The following is a 26407-nucleotide window of genomic DNA, read 5'->3' on the forward strand; positions in this document are numbered from 1 at the left end:
CCGCTCCGGTTTAATTGCTTCCTTGGGTTTAATATAGAACAGTTAAAAATCAAAAAGATTTACTTGTAGAAAACAAGCCTTTGTCATAAGGTTAAATTACATATAGATGAGAGTAACTGCCTGCCTTATTACCAACTAACACAAAAAGCTCCACTGATATTTCCAGATAATACTGTAAATCATTGTAGTCTATTTTTCCACTAATATATTCCTCAAGAACCTTCCACTTCTTCAACTGATTTTTGTCACACAGGTGATGTAAACTCTCTGTGAACTCAAAAAATAGGACCTTGTATCAGTAAGTGGTGGGAGTTACCTACCTTAACGTGCTGCATTAACTGCTGTTTCTGCATATACACCAGCTGACACTGTGGGCACTTAAACACTCCCACTAACAACTTGTTGGTGTTCTGCTGGAAGTGCTCTTGGAGCAGCTTCTTCTTGTTAAAGACTGTCTCGCAAGAGCATTTGTAGATCACCCTAGAACAATTAAAAAAAGCAAACTGAGTCTCTCTTCATTAGTTATCTTCAGAAGACAGTGGAAAAAGTTATCTCAGCAACTTCAGAAAGGCATGAGCTTCTGAGGAGGGCTGTGCTCTCAATGTATTGTCAACAGACACCCACGTGGACAACTGAACCATTAAGTCAACTGGGAAGAACAATAAAATGCCTCAGGCACATACCACAGCTTTCTAAAAATAAGTTTACTTCTATGCATATGCATAACTACCTACGTGTCTGTGTTGGTAAGTGCAGACAGATGGGAGCAAACTCAAAGTATACTAGCTAGCTACACATTACTTTCAATCCCACCTTTCCATAGTTCCTCCCTTATAGCACACATTTTCAGCACTAGCTCAAGCCTTGAAGGGGAAAGCTACAGAGTGGAAAAAATAGGAGGTTTCTCTGGTGATTTTTGGGGGCAACACTGCATGGAGTAACGTTCCTCTTCCTTTTGAGTGCCAGAGGCCCTGGAGCCATCTACCAAGAGGTGCCACTGGGGGTCCTGCCGGACAAAGAGGCGACAATTAAGTTTCTTTGATGGATGTTCAGCTCTTCCCTGCCCAAACTCCTCTCCTCCTACACAGAAGACCATGTTCCTACCAAGGAGAGCGCGCTGTGGCTAGGAATGGACCCCCTGCCAGCAGACAAAGCGGCAGATCTTCTCATATAGGGACAGAAAGCAAAAAAAGAAAAAAATTGGGAGGGAAAGGGGGAATCCTGGAGCAAAGGAGAAGAAGAGATAAACCCAAAATACTTACTGAGTAGTCTTGTGAGGCTCTGCTGGGTGCTGGCTGGTCATGTGAGCCGTGGTGCTGTCAGCTGACTTGAAGGCCATCGGGCAAAAAGAACACTTGTGGAAGACTTCGCAGTGTTTCTCGTGGATGTGCACTTTCAGCATGGCGAGGGTCATGAAGACAACTCCACAATGGATGCACCTGGGGGATGCACAAAGAAAGAGCCAAGTTACAGCCACAGTCTTGATTCCAACACACACACAAAGCGGTGCAGATGGAGGCAAGCACCAAGCTACGGCAGGTCGTCATTTAGTCTCTTCAACAGCAACATGGAAGAGTAAGGGAGGAACACAATACAGGAATTCACAAGCTGGGCAGGTATCACAACTAGATGTTAGCGACAAGCAAACAAGATCTGTAAAAGAAGCCTTCAGAGACTAAAACAACCCAGAAAGAATAAAGGTAGATGTGGTTCAGCAAAATGCCAGTCCTGTATCTGTGAAAGCCAATTGTGCCACAGATACAAGTGAAGAAAAAAGTAAAAGTGTCTGAGGAGATGTCCGGGTAGCAATAAGCAGCATAAATACCAGTTAGTCTCCAGTACAAAATAAAAATAAAAAGAATATGCAGCTAGGAAATCTTCAGTAACCCTGTACAATTGCTTCTCATACTCCACTAAGCACTAGAAAATAATGACAGCAACAGCAAAGATACTGAAAACAGCAACAGAAACACCTAAGGAACTGATTAAGCTCATTAAAATCATTAAGACACAGGTGTTGCCTGGAAAGTGCTTGTCTGGAAGTTGGGTGGATGCTCCAGGAGGAGAGAGAGGAAGAAGCAGAGGTTGTATGTGGAGCCAGAGGGTTCTTCTCAGCAGCTGAAAACACAGACCTGGGGCCAGGAGGAGAGCCAGGGCCACCCCGCTGCTCCCAGCCTGCCTCTCCTCCCAATGCACACCTGCAACGGGCCTTGCCTGATACTCCCCCAAGACGGCAACGACCAGCAGCCTTACTATATTTAATACTCCCTGTGAGAACCCACCTGCCTGCTGTCCTCCAAGAGAAGCCACACACCAACACTACAAGGGCACATGAGGATGCAGACACCTGCCCTCACCTGCCTCAGCCACACCAGCTGCGGGGATTACCATCCCCATAGGAGCACCTACGCTGATCCGGGACCAGAACAGCATCTCCTAAGAAGATTCAGTCAAAATGACTAATGGCGGATCTCCACTTAAGCCAGCGCTGCACGTACAGATCATTAGAGCGGAGAAGCTCAGCCGGGTGATCCACGGGGCCAGCGCTTGGGCTAGTAGGATGTGAGAGACACACAAAGGATAACTTCCTCCAGCAAGCCTGGAGTTAAGCTGCCTTATAAATATTTTTTTTTCCTTTGTTCTGAGGTCTGCTGTTTGCCTGTGGTGCTATTAGGGTTTGTGCGTTCAGCAGTGTTGCGGCACGGATGCTGCTGTTGCAGATGGACCCCAGCTATCGAGCAACTGGAAGAGCTCCAAGCCCGTATCAAAAACAAACAAGCCGCTAGATTATCCTTCCCTCCAAACGAGCCTCCCAACAGCATTTAGGAAACAAGCCTGCGCTTTGAAGTTACACTTCAAAAGATCATTAGGCAGAAGCCAGCCCGAAGGACCCAAACCCTCTCTCCCCAAAATATACACAGAAATGCTGTTTTCTTAAATTTAGAGAGGGAAGTGGTGACAACAGCTGGTGTCATCTTTGGGGAAGCATGAAAACACTCTGTTTGGGTAGGTCTGCCTTCAAGCCTGATCCTCACTCACATGAAATAGGGAGAGAGACTTTCTGGTATAGTAACACCAGGAACTGCGTTATTACGGAAGAATAAATTCCCCAAGTATAAATGGAAGAACAAACGCTAATCCTCACAGTGAGGTCTGGCTGGTACATCTAGGAATATCCAATGGGCTGCTTCTACAAACACTCCCTGAACTAACAAGATATGGTTCTGCATTACACTCAGTTTCAGCAAGTACTTCATTTAGAATTAGGGATGAAATAAGTACTAACTCAGGGTCAAATGATCACAAGTTAATTTAATTTACAGTAAATGGAAGTTTAAATAACAGCCACTTTGTAATCAAGAATCCTAGTGTCAGAAGGACAAAGTTTGATAAAGTAAACTAATTAGCAGAACAAAGTGGATGGAGGATGTCGGAAGCTTGCCATGTAATTTCTGCAAATTGCAAATTCTGCTATCATCTCCCCAGCACAGGGGAATAATTTGCAAGAGAAGACTCTCAGATAGCCTCAGGGCAAGGAGGGGTGGCGTAAAAGTCTTGGAAAGCATCCTGCAAGAGAAGATAAAGCTACAAGATGTTGTCTTAACCCTCTGAACACTTCCTATGCTGTCACCTTCCAGCCCCTCAACTCTCCCAATGACACCGAGCAGGAAGAGCAGGGAAACAAGTCCCACATCAGTGGGGACATCTGGAAGGTACTTGGAAAAGGTGGGGAGGTGACACTTGGAGCCAAGTGGAAAGGAGCATTTTAGACAGGCTTGTTGATTTCAATTTTTAACTGCAGAAGACCTTTCTCATTTTCAGTGCAATCACTAGCCATGACTAAAACCCAAATAAAACAACCTTACTCCAAACTTAATTGAAGGCATTGGGGTATTAGCAGAAAAGGAGACAGAATAAGGACTGATCACAAAACCAAAACCAAACTTATGCATCAGTAATTCAAGAAAAACAGGGCTATAGTGAGAAGCAGCAAAAGTTGAGCTAATCCTGGGAAGAATTTAAAAGAACTCCTTGGCTTTTCAGGTCTGCAAGTAACAAAAGTGAAAGAAAAAAAGTGAAGTTGCTACGTGACCACAGGGCAGATGCCATGGATTATCTAGATACAATTCTGCAACTAAAATTTATTTCTTCTGTTTTCAACAATGCCAATGACATCAACCCCACAGCAGAGACAGGCAGGACAACAAGGATGGCACAGCCAGAAGTTCACCTGTCTGGTGGACTCAGTTTTCACAGATGAGCTTGATCAGATGCGAATTAGAGGAGAAGTTAAAGAAATTTAGCTTCTAGAGAAGCTGGGTAAAGCTAAAAAATCCATAAGTATCATTCTTGAGCTCTGTCTTAGTTTAGATCTTCATTAATGGCCCTGGCACAGAAAGCAGATATTTGCTAATGAGATCTGTAGACGGATGGAAGCTCTTGTTGCTGACAAGGATTAAGGCATCATAAAGATATTACTGTAATACATCTGGAATTAATAATGTTTTTAAAAAATGCCAGGTCATACACTTAAGAGTCAGGACCAAGCTCTGCTGTACACTGCGAGCCCATCAGTTGGAAATAGAAGAGGAAGGACTTGCACTGGATCACTGCTAAAAGACTGAGCTTCCTATATAATGCAGCTCAGGCCAGCATAACCCTGTGACACATTATTGATCGAGGCATTGATGGGGATGGGGATGCTGCACAAGCAGCTCAGTGCAATGAAGTTGTGCCTGCATTTGGGATTCTCAGGTGCCAGTGAAGTCCAAAGAACTGCACGAAACCCGTGGTTAGTTTTCTGATGTCTACTCCATTCCCATTTTTCCATCTCAGGGAAAACATTTTATTCCAGCTTTCCTCCTCCTCTCAGATTAACTAATTTTCAAACAGCCTGGGTATCACAGCCATTTAATTTGCAATAGAATTAATTCTTTGTTGTGGGCTGTGCCCCCTCAAATCAGATCCCACATAAAAAACCCTTATCTGTATATAATTAAATTCAGAATCAGTTTGTTACGTGTCTCTTGTCTTCACAGTAGAAAGAAAAAGCCCTTGAAAACCTAAGTGTGACTTCAGAACAAACCACATAGTGGAGGCTTCCCAAATTTGCAGACATCTTAAAAGAACAGCTCTAAGAACAGAAATTGCCTTAGCCAATTTAAATTTCAAAGTATTTGATGGCAATTGGAGAAAAACCAGAACTTTAAGGAATCTTAAAAGTCACCAAGTTTCAACTCCCAAGCAAATCATCTGTGTCTCAAGAGCCGTGCTGCAGCTGAGGTGATCTAAACATGCCAAGGAGGAAAGGCTTGTATGGAAAAGTAATGTCTTCTATTAAAGCAATCATTTTGTTTGGAGAAAAGACCACGTACACACATACACACCACTGCATCCAGAACCTTGGGAGCCTTCCTCCATCTGTCTCAGTTCATGAGAAGTGTTTGGAGAGTTGTAGGAGCATACAAGAAAATAATCTATGCCCTTCTTGTGAAGACACACATCCCTCAGTCCATTATAACTGACATAAATGTAAGTTCAAACCTTAGAGATTTAGAGGATTAAGATCTGCAATCTTTTTGCTGTAAACAAACATCCTGCAACTTGAATTCAACACAAGTGTCTTTCAGCTTAAAGCTGCCTCAAAATCATTTCTGCTCTCAGAAACCTCCTCTTAAATCCATTTAGTAATTCCCCATTTCAAATGTGTTTTGTCATGCAGAAAACCACACCAGGCTGGGGCTACATCCTCTTTCGTTTCTGCTGTAAGGAAGACATATTTCCAAAGAACTAAATCCCAGTTTCCCATTCCCTTTTGCCATCTTGGCATGGATCCTCTGGAGCTGCACAAACCTGAATCCGACTTTGCGGGAGTAATGCAGGCAGTTCTCCTTGACGTGAGTCTGGAAATAGGCAGAGCGGCAGACGGCTCCGCACTCCGGGCAGCAGTACGGAGACTTGTGAGCGTGGATCCTCTGGTGAGCGCAGTAACTGCACTGGTTGGGCAGCATCATCTGGCACACTTGACATGTCTGATGAAAGAAAGGTTATATCAGTTAGTTATTTTCTATTTGCTTTTTCCCCCCCCTAATTCACCCTAGAAAACTTTCAGGTTTAGACAAAGCTCCAGCACATTCCTCTAGTATTAGCATTAACTCTACGAAGCTCTTTGGCTAGCCTCCTTATCCTCTTTTTCCACAACAAGCCTAACAACTTCCACAATTAGCCACTCCCGATGACAGTATCCATTCTTAAACCACATCCTCTGTGGTTTATTTCCTTTTCTCCCCCCAAAAAAGGAAAACAAAATCTTTCACCTCTTAGCTCTGAAGATGTTCTGCTTAGCCACTGCTTTCATTTCCGCATTAAGGCACTTGGGAAGGAAAGCATTTTTATCAAGAAGCCCCCGCCCTGCACCAAAATCACACCCGAAAAGCAGGAAAACTCCATTATACCCTGACTTGAAACCCTTACTGCTGAATGCAGTGCAGTCCTGATGTGCAGCAGCCTTCCTCACCAAAACCACAACCGTGTCTCTTGCAAAATTTCTTGGGACCAGATGAAATCTGAACTTTCAAAGACCACAAACCACGTGTGCTATGATACCCTTATAGAAACTTCTTGATAACTAGAAATGATGCAAAGGCTCTTTCTCTCCCCATTTCTGCAACCTTTATGAAATCCATTTTTTTTCCCTACCCTTAGAAGGGCCACACTTAGTATCAATACCACTTTGCAGAAGAAGCATCATTTACTTGACATATAAAGTTTTTTACGTGGACGTTAATGTCCCAGTTTCAACAGCTGTCAAACCTCTGCTCCCTTTCACAGGTGTCTTGACTCTTCTGTATTTCTTCAAAGCCCAGGAGCAGCTACTCGTCCTCTGTAGGATGCACATTACTTGATGCCTAAGCAGGAGTAGAGCTGGAGCAGATACCAGGCCTCCAGCCTAGAGCCCTGTAGGAGCTCAAACTCTCTTCTGTCATTAATAAACCCATGCAAAATTACTCCTCTGCTCCTAACTCTAGCTTACGAATGAACTACAGCAAGCAGCTCATTTTGGATTATCAAATCAGGTAATTTAACTACATCATTTCTTCCGCTACAGTTAAAGAAGGTTACAGAGCTCATTAGATGAAAGATGGTGAGAAGTTGTACCAGAGGCTATGTCTACATGGTCAAAGCTTTTAACGTTGCATGTGCCCACATAGACGGACCAAACCAAATCCTGCAGACTTCGCTGCTGGCAACCAGGGTAGAAACCTGCGACAGAAGCCCCTGAACCTGACAAAAAAATAAAATAAAATTAAGGGCCAACTCCATTTTCTACATCATTTCTATATCATGCAGCATCTCTGTGATGCTCCACTACATAACATCCATCACGGAACTGTCAAAAACACTGCAGGTAGTAGAAAGCATCATTTATAATAAAATGCAAAGCCATGATGAACCTGAAAAGGTTCATGGAGGGGAGAGGAATAAAAAATTAGGCTCTTGAAGGAGGAAACTGCAGAAATTGCCAAACACATCAAAAGTCATGGACACATGATCTGAGAAAAGGTTTCTCCAGGAAAGAGAGAAATGGGTGGAAGAAACCATATTGTAGGACCCCCATGCACACACCCAAATGCAATTCAAATAAACTCAAGAGTATTTCAGCCCTTCCCCAAATGCTGGAGAAGCCCCCTAATTTCAGCAAAGAAAAACAGCACTACTGAGCCATGGGAATGGGAAAATGGGAAATAGAAAAGTCCCCAGGACCTCTCTGCAAGGAGCTGAGCAGGACCTTAAATTCTCCAAAGCTCTCTCAAAATTCCAAATAAGAGCTACAAGAAGAAATTAATGTTCAGAGCAGTTTTATTGTGTTTTACAGCATTTTTTCTAACTGGGTTTCAATTTGCAATGGGAGATTTAACTTCCTGGCGTTGTTAAACCAGGACTCTTCTCACTTTGATCCCACCTAGCATTTAAGGCAGATTTAGCACAGCCACAAGTTGAAAGCACCTTTGCCCTTGCAGCTTAGTGAGAAACATTTTCTCTCCAGATTCTGCCTTGTCAAAGTCAATTTAGTTTCAATTTTAAGTCTGCAAAGGGACAATTTGGGGCACACCTCTTCCTCCCCAGCATGCCATACCCACTGCCTCCAAAGGCACCCTGGCAATCAGCACACGTTAAAAACCTGAATTTTCACTGCTGTGTGTGCTTGTGCTGGATCTAAAATATGCCAAAATCGCCTGATATTTAATAGGCTCCATGCCTGGGCACTGCTGCCTGGGGATGTGCAGGCTACAGCAGAGGAGCAGCAAGCTCCTGTCACCTCCCTCATTATGTGAAAGGCTCAGCAGGGACCAAAAATATGCTAACGTAGGGCAGGAAAGTTTGGGGGACAGCTAGCAAGAGGCATCAAAACTAGTGATTATCTTCTTCAGGCTCTGCAAGAGCAGGAAGCCTGCCAGAGAGTGCGTACACACGATATGGGAATAAAAAGCAAGACTCGGCGAGGATAAGGCTAAACGAATTTATTGCGTCTGCAGATGCCAGGGAAGAAGCTGGAAGGATTCCCACGCTGACACCGCACTCTGCAGGGGGGACAGAAAAACCAGCCCAAGCCTCCGAGTTCAGATCGTCTTGTGGAAGAGTCAAGAAGTTAGGGAGTAAACAGACAAAATGAAAAGCAATGAGTCACAAGGATAAATTAGTAAGAATAAGGAAAACTGTCATCTTTAACCAGCATTACTTCTGTACTTGGGAAAAGTCAATGCAGCTTCTCCCTTCCTGCTTCACAAACCCATCTGAGCTCTCCAGAGGAGTCAACCATGTGGATAAGAAAGATCTGACCTGCAGATGGGTCAGGCTACCTGGATTTCCAAAGTGGTTTTGCAACACCCTTCACTAAAGGATTTTAAGGAAACTAAGCTGCCACAGCATAAGAGAGGAAGGGTTTTGCTTGGATAAGTAAGTGGTTAGAAGAAAGTAATAAACAGTCGGTTCTTTGATGGAGGAAGGTCCCCAGGAAGTTCTGCTGGGATCTGGGCTCTTCAAAATAGTCTTAAAGTATCTGGGAAAGGGAAACAAGCAGTGAAACAGCAAAGATTGATGATCATAACCCAGTAACTCAGCATGTTACAGATAAGGGCTGACCACAAAGAACTGCAAAAGGACCATACAGGACTGAGTGACTGCGTAATAAAATGGCAGGTTGTATTTTTCCACTGAATCAACCAAGGAATATAGTAAAGCTGAAAGAGGTTCAGTGGAGGAAAAAAATTATAACCGGCATCTTTATGCTCATGCTCATCCTTTTCTTAACACCCGCAGAAGATGCGAGGCCAGAAATCTTGCACAGGTTTATTACAGGAGGGTCTGCTCATCCATTTTATGCCAGGAGCTGCTGCATTCGTCAGGAGCAAATGGGCAGCCGCGTTTGGGTTCCCCCACCAAAGGCTTCATCTTGGAGACGGAATGGCTTTTTCTTTTGCAACTCTTCTGCTTTGTATGAGAAATTGTAACTTGGTTCCAGATGTCGCATTTTTATCTCTCTCCTAGTTTTCCATGACTTTTCAAAGAAGTCTGGCAGCAATTTGAGACATTCATTAGTCAGTTATTTCTAAAGCATGTTACCAGGATATGATTTTGAGTTGTGTAATGTCTGTGTTTTTCATATACTCCCATAACCTACACTTTAATCAAGAGTTATTTATTACAAGTGTTCTTTAATTCCGGTTTGCCTGCCACATTTCATTTGGGCTTTTCTTCCAGAAGTCACATTCACACACACACACACACAAAAACGCTCAGAAGCTCAGCCGTTTCAGAATACTTGATTTTATTCCCATTTTTACTTATTAGCTTCTTCAGAAGGGGAAAAAAATTAAAATATTCACTGAAGTAGAGTAAAGGTTGAAAAAACATACTGCTCAAAAAAAGTTTGTCTATTAAACCCAACCCTGTGGCCACAGAGGTGTTTGCAAATCAGGAAATTTATAGTTAACACACAGTTTTGCTCTAGAAAGTGCCTGCGTAGAGGCGGCACTTTCTGTTAACCTTTCTGTTTCATTGAAAGGATTGACTACACAACTCCGTGTCATATTTGATCCATTCATGAGTGTGTTTTCTTCTAACCGCGGGCGGTGCAAAGCACCCCGGATCAGAGAGTCAGAGCAAGCTCCCATCTTCTCACATGCAGGCGTCACCACAAAATTCCTGCGGCCAATTTTCTCACCCAGATAAAGCCTGTGAGCAGCAAGGGCACGATCCCCATCAACGTACCACTGAAAGATGAACTCGAGGCACAAAACTCTTTGCTTTCACTTACTTGCAATGCGCAAGCGGAAAGGGAACCAGCTTCAGCACAAGCAAAGAAACTTTACATTGGTTTTAGAGTCTCTTTGCTATTATAGAGAGTCAAGTGATGTTGATGAAGTTCATGCCTATTTAAGAGATGCCCCCAGACTATAAGGGTCCTCCTTGATATGATCATCATGCAGCTTCAGCTTCAGCTAAAAACACAGGGCTGCACTGACCCTAAGGCATGGGATCAGGGCTACGAAAGAGGAAAAGATTCACAAGCCTAACAATCTCCAAATTAAAATAAATAAATACATAAATTACTAAGACTCAAAGTGAAACAGTTAGAGGGGAACAGAAATTATATTTTCGGAATGTAAATGTTTTAAAGAATGCTTGTCCTTTACATATTCAAACCAAAAATCCCCCATCAGCAGTGCCCAAAGCCCCTGTTCTTCCCAAATCCAGCCTTTTGCGAGCTTTAATTTTTCTACTTCAGGCAGAGCTGCAGGGGCTGCTGATACTTCTGCAGCCAAGGGATCACAGGCAGTTAGAGATTAGCAGGACGATTCTGCTATAAAAAAAACCAATAATGGTGAATTACTACTTAAAGTTAACCTTTAACTTCACATTAGCTTTCACTTGCTGCCTCACTGGGATAAATGCCAGCAACCTGCATTCTTCAGCATAGATGCTCCAGTGTGTAGCAGCACCATGTGCTGGCTCTGGCAGCACAGCTGGTCTCAACACCTTCATCTCTGCAACTCTGTGCTCCCCTTCCCCACCTCTCACTGGTACGACTGTTAGCTGGGCCACGCTACAGTCAAGATCCAGATGCTTGGAGGATTATTTTTGACTTGGTTTGTTTCAACCATCCAAGTTACAATGCTGCTACACAAAATTTTACTAATGTGAGGAGAAGTGGTGAGCAGAAAATGTCTTTTACTGTCATTGTGGTAACTAAACTATACTCCTGCCCAGGCTCTCTTTAAATGAATAGGCATCACTGCATTAGCATGTTCAATTTATAGATGAAAAAAACCCTACAACAGAAACTCAAGATTATTAATTTGAAGAAGAAAAATCTAGAACCCAACTGATACCCTAAAACCAGTGCATTCAAGTTTCAGTGACAGAACACATGTCAAGTCCAGTCCTAATGTAGATGTTTTATCCTAACTAACTCCTATACACTCTTACATTGTCATACCCAAGCACAGCAAAGATATTTTTATTTCCTTGGTTATAGTTGCCTATTTTAAGATGTCAGCCTAAGCAGCCAATGCCACTGAGGGAGTCTGCTTGGCCTTCAGCCTAAAGGACAGGACCACAAGATGCCCTTCAATCCAAAACTTCTCCCATCCATCCTCTCTTCTGCTATGTCCAGCTTATTCCCCCTCTCCCCTCACATCTATTCATCCTCAGCCTCACCACTGCATCCCACCTGCTCCTGTCGACCTTGTTCACTCTCATTTGTATTCCCACACCTCGCTCGCTACCCAACACTCCCAAACCTGAGCATCCTCCTCAGACCTTCACCAAGATGGACTCCTACACACACACCCACCCCTAAATCACCCCAAGATACCAGGGTGCTTAAGCCTCAATAAAATAAAGCATTCAACTAAAACCTTATTCCCTGGAAATAAAGGCTGTTCAATAAATGCAAAATACATTTTTGTGTATGTGGAAAAATCCCTGGTTAAAGTGTCAGTGTAGACCTAGAAACTTGAGTTTTAGGAAACAAAGTGGAATGGAAAAAACCACTAGCATCATGGATCTTAGACAATGTTGCATCAAATAAGCTTAATTCTGAATTTTGTCAGTCTGTAGCTCTTTTCTCTTTATGACCTCAGCTGTAATTTCAAGAATTTCAGTTTCCACATCTTTTCTTCTGACCCACTGTATTGGGTTTACGTGGCAAGGTTTTGGTAGCGGCGGTCTGCAGGGGTGGCCTCTGTGAGAAGACACCAGAAGCTGTCCCCACGTCAGACAGAGCCAGCTCCAGCCAGCTCCAAGACGGACCTGTTGCTGGCCAAAGCCGAGCCCATCAGTGATGAGGGTAGCGCCTCTGTGATAGCATATTTAAGAAAGGGTAAAAAATGCTGTGCAGCAGCTGCAATAGAGGAGTGAGAAGATGCAAGAAAAACAGCCCTGCAGACACCAAGGCTGGTGAAGAAGGAGGAGGTGCTCCAGGCACCAGAGCAGAGATTCCCCTGCAAACCATCATGAATACCATGGTGACGCAGGCTGTCCCCCTCTAACCCATGGAGGTCCACAGTGGATGTCCCCTGAAGGAAGCTGCAGCCCGTGGACATCCTGCACTGGAGCAGGCTCCTGGCAGGACCTGTGATCCCACGGGGGACCCACGCTGCAGCAGTCTGTTCCTGAAGGACTGCACCCCATGGAAAGGACCCACGCTGGAGCAGTTCATGAAGGACTGTCTCCCACAGGAGGGACCCCACGCTGGAGCAGGGGAAGAATGTGAGGAGGAAGGAGCAGCAGAGATGAAGCGTTATAAACTGACCACAACCCCCATTCCCCTGTACCACTCGGTGGGGAGGAGGTAGAAGAGTCGGGAGTGAAGTTGAGCCTGGGAAGAAGGGAGGGGTGGTGGGAAGGTATTTAAGGTGTTAGCTTTCTTTTTATTTCTCACTATCTACTCTGCTACAATTAATTGACAATAAATTAAATTAATTTCCCCAAGTCAAGTCTGTTTTGCCTGTGATGGTAATTGGTAAGTAATCTCCCTGTCCTTATCTCAACCCACAAGCTTTTTGTCGTATTTTCTCCCCTAGGCCTATTGAGAAGGGGGAGTGATAGAGCGGCTAGGTGGGCACCTGGTGGCCAGCCAAGGTCAACCCACCAACCAACCGCTCTGCCTCCTGCATTGTGACTTGAAATCTGAACTCCCATATGCTAAAATGATCACTTATTGGATTACACCGAGTTTTCACATCCCCACTTTCAAGTCACCAGCATAATCCCTAAGACTACACAGCACATGTCCCCTCTCCTTTCTCACGATGGCAACATTAAAGCCCTCTGCTCTTCCCTGCACCACTGATTTCAGGTGATGCCCATCTTGCAGCCTTCCAACTCTGCCTCTTTCTTCTCACCTTGTACTTCTTCGTGACTTGCATCCCATCGAAGACAGTAGCTGTTCAAATGCCATTTTTGCTATGATCTTCACCAATCACTCTGCTTTTTCACTGATTCCCTTCTTACTTGACCAATCATTTATTTGCTAATCCCAACTAAAAGATTTCAGCTCCTGCTCCAGAAGGAAGATACACAGTAAACTCCTCCACTCACCCCTTCCAACAGCCTCTCAGGCCTCACCATGACCAGTGGGTTCTTGCTTCCCAGTTTCATCACTGGTTTATGCCAATCCAATGAGGGGCAGTCACAGAATGGTTGAGCTTGGAAGGGACCTTCAGAGGTCATCTGGCCCAACCCCCCTGCTCAAGCAGGGCCACCTAGAGCCAGTTGCCCAGGAACATGACCAGATGGCTTTTGAACACCTCCAAGGAGGGAGACTCTGCAACCTCCCTGGGCAACCTGTGCCAGCGCTCAGTCAACCTTACAGTGAAAAAGTGTTTCCTTATGTTCAGAGAGAACCTCCTCTGTTTCAGCTTGTGCCCATTGCCTTTGGTCCTGGCACGGGGCACCACTGGAAAGAGGCTGGCTCCATCTGCTTTACTCTACCCATCAAGTGTTGATACACATTGATAAGATCCCCCTGAGCATTCTCTTCTCCAGGATGAACAGTCCCAGCTCTCTCAGCCTTTCCTCATATGTGAGGTGCTCCAGCTCCTTCACCATCTTTGTGGCCCTTTGCTAGACTCTTTTCAGTATGTCCATGTCCCTCTTGTACTGAGGAGCCCAGAACTGGACACGGCTCTCTGGCTGTGGCCTCACCAGTGCTGAGCAGAGGGGAAGGATCACCTCCCTTGACCTGCTGGCAACGCTCCCACTAATGCAGCCTGGACACCATTGGTCTTCCTTGCAGCAAGGGCATATTGCTGGCTTGTGGTCAGCTTGGTGTCTACCAGGACCCCCAGGGCCTTTTCTACAAATCTGCTTTCCAGCAGGGTGGCCCCCAGCATATTTTGGTGCATGGAAGAACTCTGCACTTCTTGTTAAAACTTTGAGGTTCCCATTGGCCCATTTCTCCAGCCTGCCAAGGTCACTCTGGGTGTCAGCATGCCCTGCCCATCACCCCCAGAGCTCTGTAGTCACTTTTGATATTCTCCAGTTTGCCCTTGGCAGCATCATTGGTACCCACATGGAAGAAGAGGGGAGCAAGAGCCGCCTTCTTGGTGCCAGAAGACACCAGCTTCCAGCCTCAGTTTCTGTCCTACCTGAGACAGACTCTGCCTTTGCCTCCAACTGACCCCACCTCCTTGTTCTCAGCCACGTCTTGGCCCCCAGTTTGCACCCGTGCTCATTCTCTTCTTCCCCCAAGCTGGTCTCAGGGGGCTGAAGGACCACAAGGGCCAGGCAAGCAAGCATGGGTGGGGAAGGAGGAGAGGGTGGGATTGTCGCCTTGTGTGGCAGTGGATCACACACTGATTTAAGCAGACCATGGAGCCACACCCTAGCTTTTCTTCCTCCCTAGCCTCTCCTCCTCCTCATCCCAATGCTCTGTTTTGGCCTCAGGGTGCAGGCTCTCACTCCTATCCTGCCACTCATCTCTTTGTCTGCAGTCCCAGCGATCCCTGCCTGGAGCTCCATTCCCGCAACATGCTTTCATCATAACATCCTCCATCCCTTTGCTTCTACAAAATCCAGAAGGAAAATTTCCATATAAAACAAAATCTACCCTCGCTAGTACCTAAGGACTGCATTAATCACCCTTGGTTTGGGAAAGGGAGAAAGCAGTGCTTTACGGGGCCAAGGGAATTTTTGTTGATTTTCAATCCCCTTGTTTTCTAAATTAAAATATGAACATGCAGGGGGGGTGGCAGGGGAGAAGGAAGAGAAAAATAGCAAAGATATGGCTGCTCTCTTTCTTGCTTGCTACTTTGCTGCTGGGAAATTACCAGTGCGACATGTGGTCCTACTAGCTTCTAGCAAGTTTTAGCCAATAAATTATAAAGCATTGATTTAAGAGGGGGAAGGAAGAAGAAAAAAAAAATGGCAGCAATAAAATTGCTTTTAAATAACTCCACTGTAGGTGGTGTGTAAACAGGATATGTCACGACTCATTGAAAAATTCTTATTGGACAAATAAAGGGTGACAGAAGAAGAAAAATAGGGGAGAACAAAAGTAGAAAGGTGCAAGAAAAGTCAGAGGTCCTTAGTTTACATTTTGTACTTTATTCAAGTTCCTAGCTACCTCGGTGGATTTTGGGTGGTCAAGTCAAAAAAGACACACACAGAAAAAAAGTGTGAAACATCTCTGGTTACCAGTAGATGGACAATTATGCCCAAGAGGGTAAGGAAGTACTTTGAATTCTTGCACATGTTATTGCGCACTGGTCTGCCTTTGCCAAAACAACAAACAAGCTCCGTCTCAAAACCAGTTTGTGTCTTTTATTCATTACTTCTGCTGCAAACCTCTTCCAGAATTCACTCCTCTGATGATTACAGACTGTCCTCTAATTTTCTGTATAAATCTATTTCAGTCTGTTCTTGCATCATTGTTGCCCCTAAATTTAAAAAGCTCTTTCCTATAAACATCACACCAGATAGTGTCCTCTGTATCCACTCTCACTCTTTAAGGAAAAGCACATCTAAAATGAAGGCACCAGGAGCTGCATGGGTTGCATTCATCTCCTGTAACTTGAGCCCAGCGCTGAAAAGGCTACAAAAAAACCTGTCTGATGCTGATGAACTACTCAGGGCAATCCCTGCAAGTACAGGAAGCGCTTCTTTTTTGCAGGTTTAGTTTCTGGTGGAAAAAAAAGTGCCACAACCCTCACCTTAATACTGTGTCTACTTCAGTACTGAAGGAGACCCACCCTAATCTACCAGGTCTTTGCCAAGCTAAACTGAAAAAGGTTTTTTAATTTTCCCTCAAGAGATCATCCTTCCATTTCTCTGGTCGTTCTTCCCTCATTTATTCCAGTTTATCCCTGATAAACAAAACAATACACTCTTCTCCAGCTAGGTTACTTCTAGCAGTGACAGGGAGTATTAACGCAACCCTGACTGGTACTGCAGCTTAACATAAACCCCCTGCACAACTGTGTCATCTTGGTCATTCAGTCTTCTCGCAACCAAACACAGGCATCCTGCTTTTCAGTTGCTTCAACCCATTCCTACTTGGTCTTCAAGATCATCTAGGTCCCTCTGTAAAATATTCCCAATTTTCCATGATTTCTTACTCTGTTGGTTCAGCAAATTTTATCTACACATTCATCCTCCAAGGTCCGTAATATAAACATTAACTGCAGAGGTATCCTAAAGCCATCCCTTGGGAGGTCTTACAAGCAACACATCCCCAGTTGCAGTTACCTCCCTTTTACCTGCTTGTCCTCCAACCTCATAATTCAACTTCTTCAGTACAGCCATTCCCCACATGGCACTCTAACAACCATCTCATTGAACATCAAGGGGATCAGGATCTACTCATTTCTCTACCCCAAAAATAAATTATAGATGATGTATATCAGATTAATTTGGCATAAACTCCTCCGATTTAATTATCCTCCCCCCCCAGTCTTGCTTTAGAACGTAACACCGCTGTAGTCAGACCAAACAGACCTGAAGTTACACAAAACATCTGCTACCACCTTTTGAACATCTGGACAAGCATAGTGCCTACATGCAGCACAGCTTCTAATTTGAATAAAGTCCAACCTACCAGATATTCAAATTCACATACTGCTTTCTTCTTGCAGTTCTGTGATCAAAAAGCAGTAAGCAGATTCCATCAAGCGACTCGACTCACAAGCTTGCAAAAACTGCAAAATTAGCCTCACTAGTCTCCAAAAAAAAAGGCAAAGTAACTGTGATCCGTTAAGACGATCCACTCAAAACATACATCCAGTAAATCCAGATCTTTGTATTTCTGAAGTGGATTAGCTCACAATTTGCAAAGCCTGTATCCTCACTGTAAGCCACAGAGATCCCACTGCGGTATTTAGCTGACATGAACTGCCTTCATCTTATGCATATTCTATATAAAAATAAGCCAGGTAGGATTTCCCTGCTGTACTTTGAACAACTGCAATCATGTAGCCACCACAAGTGTAAAATGTAATATTAAGGTCAAGCTCTCAATCATTTTTCTAAAGGTCTTTCCACTCCACTTTCTCAGCCACAGCATTGTCACCCCCCACCCCTTCCTCTCACTTGCTCCAAATCTCCTCCTTTCCCTGCTGTCCAGACCACATCCATATCTTTCTTCCTTCCTCCAAAACAACTATGACCCAGCCATGTCATTCTCATTTTGGCCACACCTTGGAAAGTCATTTACCCATTATCTGTCCTATTAATACGGGCTTTATCCAAGGCCATTCAGAAATATAAGACCAAGTATTTCCCAAGCCACTAACTGGAACAAACAGAAAACCCCACAATCACCTTTTAAACAGCTACGGGAAACAAGAAGATGTCAAAGTAATTCACAAAGTCATGGTAAGAAATTCCCATTAAAGTGAGAAGTCTTAAGGATCAACCCAGGATAAGTTTTCTTGTGGAGCAGAGCCAGCTTAGGCTGTTCCCCCTCTCCAATCCAATCATTCCTGCCTCTTACCGCAGCTTGCTCGCCCTTCAGCTTCTGGATAACTGGAAACATCATACTGAAATATAAGTCTTTTTCCTGCTAATTCTTTTCTTCATCAACCCTGTTGGATCAACCCTTCCTTCTTAACAAGGTGACATACCCATTCCATATCAGGCCTAAAAAGGTTTTTGAGTTAAAAGCACTATAACTGAGCACTTCAAAGTCTGCTCGGTTTCTCAAGTTACGGTCACATTAGATGTGCACATCACGGTTAATAATCCACATTTGGTGTCATTTAACAGAAGAGCTTCTAAGAACATCAATCAAAAATCCACCTAGCTTATTTTCAACAGGTCCGGGGTCTCCATCTTCTAGTACAAATCCAGGTGCTGCAGACACATCACTTTTACCCTTTGTCTTCAGCCAAAGATGCTCCTTCCCTCATACATCCATCTATCCTTCCCAAGAATCCTCTTTTTTGAGACAATCTGGTACCAGGTATCTGAATAGTCACAGCTTTAGCCTTAATACTGTGGGGACCTGCCCTGCTACTTCCTGAAGCTCTTTAAAAGGCATAAGTCAGGCCATAGCCTTACATAGAAAATATCAAGATACTCCATACTTTCTCAAGGAGGCATGGCAAAGAGTTTGTGTCTGAATTCTGGGACTAAGAAATTAAAAAAGTAAAAAAAAAAAAATCCAAAATACTAGAGCACAATTTTTTGTCAGGTTTAAGAAATTATGAAATCTCTCCCCCCAACCCCATACAGTTGTTTCTAAACCAACATTTCAATACAGTGAGAAAAATATCAGGTATGAAGAAAGAAATACACACTGTTTTTTGCTCAAATGCACAAAATTATGATAAATAAGTCTCTTGAGATCTGGGGATGTGGTTCATGTCTCAGCTTGCCCACAACTGTTAACACCACCTCTGCATCCTGGCAGATTTTTCCTGCAACAGCAGCGTGCTCTGGATCAAGCACAGGTACACTACTACCAGTCATGTACCTTTTTTTTTTTTTTAATTAGAAGTACCAGTATAAAAATCAACACTTTCTGCCAAGTGGACATAGTGGTTTTGATCCACTACTGGGGGCACTAAAAGATTTGTTATGTTGAATACAGGTGTTGCACTGCTGCCTTCCTCAGCAATACAATTTCTACTACTGCCCCAAGAAACAAGTGACCTTGCACAACTCTGGAGATGGAAACCAGAGTTTTCAACTGCTTCTACCACCTAAGAAAGTGTTTGTGAAATCAGTCACTTGATCATCTCCAGCTCCTACCAACATTCCTCTTTTTTTCTGACCAAAATAAAAAGAGCAACCCAAGAAATTACCTTCAATAATGCAGAGTCAGGGATATCCACAGCATCTTCTCAGAATGGGTTCGGCCAGTTCATGTTTTCCTATTTCAGGAGCTTATGACGCATACTCCAACAGCCTTACCTACGTCCTTCTCACACCATGTTTAATATCAGACTCGCTTATGTTCATTAACACCCCTGATATGCAAAATCTTCAGCTTCTCATGCCTCATTACTGATGGGCGCTACACAGTGTGCTACCCAAGTGAGACACATGATGTCAAGGCAATCCACACCTCCCCTGGACCACTCAGAGAAGCTGTGCACGGTACCCATCTACTGCAGGGACCCCTATGAGACCACCAAATTTCACCCACCCTTTTACCTCTCAGCACAGTGACACCAAATACCCTGGGTACTGCTAGAAGGCACAGGGATGGTTTTCATTAGCTACTGCTAAATCTGGAGGCACACAATTACAGGCATATGGGCACAAACTCTTATTTCCTTTAGAAATGTAATAGCTTTGCTGAAACAGATGTTCCGGGAACAGCATGGAGCACCACCGGGCAGTCTGGCGGACAGCAGATACAGTGGAAAAGGACTCCCAAAGCAATGCATACATCCCGTTGAGTATAAGCATGGGAAGATCAAACAGGGAGGAGATGGTTTTACAAGCTCTGACGTCACCTCTTTTTCCAGTTTTTCAACACTTCTATTCAGAAAAACACTACAAAAATGATCTCACATCTAGCAGACCTAACTTGAAGCAAGAAGCTTAAACTCTTTTCTTGGTTAAGTTACAGAATAAATTACTTGATTACAAGCTAAAAATACTTACTATCAGACATTCCTTCTCTCTTTAAAGAACTCTTGAATTGATAATCCCACAACAAAAATAGGAAATACATTTTTAATGCCACGGATTAACATTTTAGCTTGCTTTGGAGCACTCACTGTATCCCTTCACCTGAAGGTTTTAATTCCAGACTGCTGACATTTCCTAAAAATGCATGACAGTTGAAAAATAAGTTATGGTGTTGACAAAGCGCAGTGCTCACTGGTCTGCCTCGGGCAAAAAACCTGATTATGTGGCCACGCCAATCCCTTCTGGCCTCACCATTTTTCATGACATAAAAAACACTCAGCCATAATCTCTTTTTTTTTGCTGCTGATGAATTTAAGAGAAAGATAACAAAGCACCTAAACGGGACCACAGCGACCTCAATACTCCTGCAAGCCATTTAACAAGCAAAGGGAGGCTCTGGAACACGCAGGTACTATGACAGCCATGGCAGAGACTGGCGGTCATCTCCCCAAATGTCTCGTGTTGGCATAGAGTCCTTCTTCGTGGAGCTCGTGGAGGAGACTGCGCTGGGAGCCTGCCAACTCTGCTGGCAGCCAGACCGACATGGAAAGCTTTCACCTCATCTAAAGAGATAAGGAGAAAAGATTCCTCCTCCTGCTCAACTTCAGGCTGGTTTATACTGAAACAGGATTGACCGTATCTTCCAAAATAAAAAGCATAAACAAAGCGGATGGTCTTTGTACACAACGAAGAGCATCACCTCCTCTTAATCAATAGAAATCTAAGCTGGAGTTTCAAAGGGGATTCAGACTCCCCCCGTCAGCAGCTACAAGTGAGGTCCGCGAGGGCGGTGAGACCCGAGCAGGGCAGCACTGGAGCAAGGCAGGAAGCCACCAAGAAGGCTCTTGAGCCCTCCTATGGAAACATGGTACGGACTCATCCCTCTCCCACACAAAGGGCAAAAATAGCGAAAAGTAGCCTTCCACCCCACATACCGCACTGCTCACCTCTCAGCCAGTCCTGTCCCAATATACACTTTACCACACTAACAGTAAAAACAGCACCCGATGTTCAGAGTGTTACATGGAAGATTCTGGCACAAGTTCTAGGAAAGTTAAAATTAAATTGTGTCAGATCTCCTCTAGCCACGCTTAGAGCACAAAAACCTGTTTCAGGTAACGCTCCGCTGGTCCTCCCCTACAGCACTCTTGCACGCCTCATCCAAGTGATCTTTGATCCCCAACACCTTCCTTTGATGCTCAAGGATCTCCACAGTCTCCTTACTACCCTCTTTTGGCTGGCAAAGGGTAAGAAGAGGGCAAGCAAGCAACACTAAACATCTCTTCACACGCACACATCCGGGCTCATGCATATCCCAAATCCTCCCCGCAAGCACTTTTTTAGACAAAGCAACTCATTTGCCACTACGATGCCTATTTTTTCCCCCTAGAGGACAATCTCTAAACTCAGAGAGATTTAACTAATAACATTAAAATGATGACTTACCAGTCTCTCATTATCTTCTGAGGTTCTCTGGTAATGAGCCGCTAAAGCAACGTAATCCTGCGCCTGCTTGTTACACTCTAAACACTTAAGTCCATGACGGATTAGTCTCAATGGGTCTGTATAGAGAGGCAAGGCTGGCTGAGTGTTAGCAGAAATTCCTACCCCACCTCCTGAAGCAGCACTGGGCTTACGCGAAGGAGAGGGCGAGTGCAAAGTCTGAGGAGCCAGAGAGGCTGAAGAGCTTGTAGAGGAAGGTGAAAACATTTGGTCTAAGGAAATTGGTTTCATTAGCAGCTGAGAACACTGCATGATAAATCCTTTGCTCTTATGATCTCTTGCATGTTTAAGCAAGCTACACTTATTAAAAAAAAGTAGCATAGTTGAACACTGAGTGCACATGACTTCAATATGAACGCTTCGTCTACTATAGTGTTGAGTCAGGCTTTTCTCTAAGGCAAATGAGTCCCCGCATTCCAGGCAACAATACCCAGAGGCAGGTAAATTAATACTGGTGTCAGGCGGAGGGCTAAGGTTTGGAGTATATATTGGCACTGGATTGGCACTGTGTAGTACTTTATTAAATGCCTCCACAATGACAGGAGCAGCTTTCTTGACTTGGTGCACGAGCGGCACAGACATCTGTGTCACTTGAGGCTGATTTCGCCTCTGTGCAGATGACTTTGCCGTAACAGAAGCAGCAACACTATGCGGGACTAAGTTGAGATTTGCCAAATGCACGGCTTTGGGAAGAAGGCTGGAGGTGGTCACGTTGGATGGCTGCATCACAGTACCCTGCTGCTGCCTCTTAACACCTACTTTTATGGCACCGCCACCGCAGTTTGGCAGTGGAGATAAGGACACAGCACACGTGCTGTTTGCAGCAGTATCTGTTTTCATACCATCTGCGTAAGGACTCGTTACGTTTGACAGCTGGATAGCCACAGCAGTCCCATTTTTGGTTGAATTCTTGCTAGCCTCACTTTCCGTAACTGCACTAGTGTCAGGTGATGGGAAAGATTTGATAAACTCTTCGGCAGATGAGGTTTCCACAGGCGACTCTTCTGAAGATTTGCCCAACTCATCATTTTCTGGCAAAATTCTAGTTACAGTTCTTTTAATTTCACCAGAGGACGTCTTGATAGTCTTTATTCTAACTTTGGGAATAGCTGGCGGAGAGCCAGCTGCCATGGAAGGGGAGCCTTTCCCACTGCTGTCGCTGCACACGCTTCGAGGACTCTCGGGCTGCTTGCTGGCCTTCCTTACCACCTCTAAGGGGCTTCGAGGACTCTTTGGCGACTTAGGCATTTTTGGACTTCCCTTCGTCCCGTCTTTAAAAGGACCAGGTTCCTTGGTAAGATTTGGCTGATCGCCTTTTGGAATACATGCAACCTTTTTGGCCTGAAGAGCTACTAATGCCGCCACGCAGGATGACAACTTTGAATGAGTTGGCTTTAACCTCTGGCGAGGCGGTACCAACGAAGACACGTTCAGCTCAGGCACAGACCCCTTACTTTCTCCTAAATTATTGTGAGGGAGGTCTCCAAACACCAAGCCTTCTCCAAGAAAGCTACTGGTATCTACCAAGTCCTTGCTTGACTCCACAAACCTCTCTGCTGCTTTGTCTTGTTCTCTCCTGCTCATTTCCAGCCTATTCTCCGGCTGGCAGTGGATTTCCATCTTTTGTTCCTTTTTACAGTATTGATCAAACATGCTTAATTCGGGCTCTGGTACCTTCCTAAGATGATCTAGTACTGAAGCTCCTGTTGGTATATACATTGAAGGTGGTGGAAAATACGGAGTTTGGGCATGTTTGGGTTTATCACCAATACTGTTCTCTTTGAATGTGTCCTCTGGTTCAGGGCTGGAAATTGGGCTAAACTGACTAAATGTTGGCAAAGGCTCTGACTTGGACTGGTCCAGTTTATCAGAGTAACTTCTTGAGCTGTCGCCATTAATAAAAGTTGACTCAAACTTGCCATAATTATGCACTAAAGCATGAGCCTCTGATGGCAGATCGGACCCACGAAACCCGTTGTGTAGCAGACCAGTCCCAAGGTGATTGCCCTCCTTTTCTGCTTCAAAGGACTCCTGGCGACTCGTGTTCTTCACTATCACACTCACAACAGGAGCATCAGAGGGAGGCAAAGAATGGGATAAGGACACATTCTCATCTATGCAGATTCCTGACGACTTCAGGTGATTCTCATTCTCCTCCCCAGTTGATGGGATGGTCTCCTTGGCATCAAGGCTAGTCGGATCAGGGATGTCAAAAGCAGCCAAGAGGTCATCAAAGTCTGGGGTTTTCATGTCCCCCATGATGAAAGCTACAATTAAAAGCAAAAAAAATACTTTGTCAGGTACATTTGCCCCAAGGACAAACTTTGTAAGACTCATTTGCATAAACATCTTATGTGACAAAACCCACAACTTGCCAAAATGCTAATGCAGCACGGTACAAAGGCTAGAAACATCTGCGGCAGACACATCAGATTCCATTTTAACTATCCCAAGATTGACTATTTATACACAAAGATATTAGCCCAGCACACAACAGTGCCGTTTTGCAGGGCATCGTGGGGAAGGAACCTCTCCTGTCCTAGCTGCACCTGGAGGGTCAGCAAAAGCTCAGGTCCCACCCTACTCAAGCTGGCAGGGGCAGGTGACAAGTGACAGGAGCTGTTCACTCCTGTCATGCAACACAACTCGCCGTCTCTGGGTTGTGGGCAGAGCTGCTCCTGGTGCTTCAAGCAACGTGGTAGGAGACAGCAACCCCTTCTCCCAGGGTCCCCAAGAACAGAGCTGATTAAAACATGACCTTTTAAATGACACCAAGCTCATGCAGGGGACATCTTTTCAACCTGTCAGATGCATCACTACTCCAAAAACAGCCGTTGTCATGAGCCTCAACAGAAAATATTCAGAAGTACATTAGTACAGGGTTTCTTTTTTTTTTTGGTTGGGGGTTTTTTAGAGCTAATAGGCAACAATCACTGCCGATTTCTCAACAGATTGTCGCGCCTGAAGAATTCAGTCCTCCTTCAAGGAAAAAAGGCAGGAGCAAACAGGTGGCCCAAGAGAAATAGACCTGAAAAGTGAGATGACTCCCTACCCAGAGCAATTTAAATAATAGAAGTCTTCAGTAAATATTTCAAAACAGCAGCGCAAAGCACAGTAAACCAAGCAAGGTTTATCTGAAACAGGGGCAATCCTTAATTAGGTAATGATGCGAGGCAAAACTGCCTAAAGACAGAATAAAGGATTGTATCCAAATCATTACAAGAAATGGTGTTCCCAGACAGCTCTCTCTTTATAAGCCCTCCAGAAGGGAAGCGGGGACTCAGACGCTTGCCACAGAGACCTACGATAGCAACAATCAAGCTCTGATGAGATGCATAATGAAAACCGACAGCACAGAATTACTTGAACATTTGTGTTCACTACTGTCAGGGATACTGGTTTTCCAGTGTTTAATCAAAATATTTTCAAGTTGGTGCAACATATAGACTTCCCGAACATTTAATAAGCCATTCTTTTAATACATGTTCCATTTAAACCCCAAATTTATGTGAACTGATGTATGCTGTATGCAGGGGAGGGAAAAAACCCCAAAGAGCATCAACTGAACTAGCAGAACGCCAGTTCCTACTTGGCAAGGAGCACCCACATGCAAGGTAAGTCCTGCCACGCTCACTTGACTTGGGCTGCATCAGTGCTGCCAAAGCCAGTGGCAAGCGAGGGAGACGGAGGGGGTGGCAAGAGTCCAAGAGAAGCAGGAAAAGCTGGGAGCAGAGGTGCAGGCAGAGAGGAGGACCCTGGGACAAGGCGGAGGGAGAGAAAGAAGCCATCTGATACCTTCCCAAAAGGCCACTGATTTAAGGCTGCTTTCATTATTTACAATTGGGCTTAAAAGTTTGTCAGGCATCACATTAAAACCAAACAAAGCGCAACCCTTCCTGCCAGACTGCTAGTATGGGGAACAATTTACAGAGCTGGGCCAGGAGAAATCACTTCAGCGTGGAACAAGAGGACATACTGGTCTTTACGCTTTAGTTCAGCCGTGCCTACAGACAAGCCCCGGAGGTGTTGCTTTGCTTAAATCTACTGCAAAACACTCTGTGGAGATCTACTTGGCTTCAGAGTGGCTTGCTGTGGTTTAGCTTAAACTTGTTCTCATTCTTAAATTAAACCACAAAATATGAATGTCCACAGAGGGCTGTGCAATAATTTACAATCACATCCCTCAGCAAGGTAGGGCAGCTGTGCATCAAGTCCCTGGAAGCCCAGAAGATTATCCGTACGCTTCACATAACCTGCACTTGATAAGGACTTTTGAAACATCACAGATTACTGCAGTTGGCAAAGAGTGTGGACCCGAAACTTCCCCTTCCTTTGAGTGAGAAAACTTGTGCCAGCTGGGAGAGAGCTAGGCACCACTCAGCTCCCAAAATTTCTGGCACACAAATCCTTCTGCAAGGAAGACATTTCATCCATAAACTGGAACGCTCAAGTTTTATATAGAGAAAAATGAGCTTGCCAGTCACTCTTGACTTTTCCATTCTCACTCTCAAACACCCATCCACATCTTCGGACACGGCAGTGTTTTAAAATACAAGACAAAATAAATCTGAGGTATCTGCAGCGTTACAAAATATGCTTTTCTTGGAAGAAACCTCGCATTTTCAGAAGCTTTCGTGTACATCTTTGAGTCCTATAAAAGACTAGTTTATGCTCTTCGCTATTAGGAGAGCAAGAGTCTCCACAAAACTGCATCTTAAACTTGTTGTATACGAAGCTACAATTTCCCCAAATAAAGCAAAAT

The 26407-nt window shown here is 44.4% G+C and overlaps 1 protein-coding gene across 3 annotated transcripts in view; it reads right to left on the reverse strand.

Annotated features, from left to right (window-relative positions):
* Positions 1 to 26407, reverse strand: part of ZNF592 (zinc finger protein 592) — a 38663-nt gene that overhangs the window by 10359 nt on the left and 1897 nt on the right. For all 3 annotated transcript variants that reach the window (XM_052808575.1, XM_052808576.1, XM_052808577.1), the window contains exons 3-6: positions 21589 to 23912; positions 5854 to 6032; positions 1263 to 1439; positions 321 to 480 (exon numbers count right to left, since the gene is read on the reverse strand). In XM_052808575.1, the coding sequence (XP_052664535.1) occupies positions 321 to 480; positions 1263 to 1439; positions 5854 to 6032; positions 21589 to 23904 (2832 nt within the window). In that variant the 5' untranslated portion in view covers positions 23905 to 23912. The remainder of the gene's footprint in view (positions 1 to 320; positions 481 to 1262; positions 1440 to 5853; positions 6033 to 21588; positions 23913 to 26407) is intronic.

This window comes from Harpia harpyja, chromosome 14, assembly GCF_026419915.1.
Source record: "Harpia harpyja isolate bHarHar1 chromosome 14, bHarHar1 primary haplotype, whole genome shotgun sequence".
NCBI classification, from domain to species: Eukaryota; Metazoa; Chordata; class Aves; order Accipitriformes; family Accipitridae; genus Harpia; species Harpia harpyja.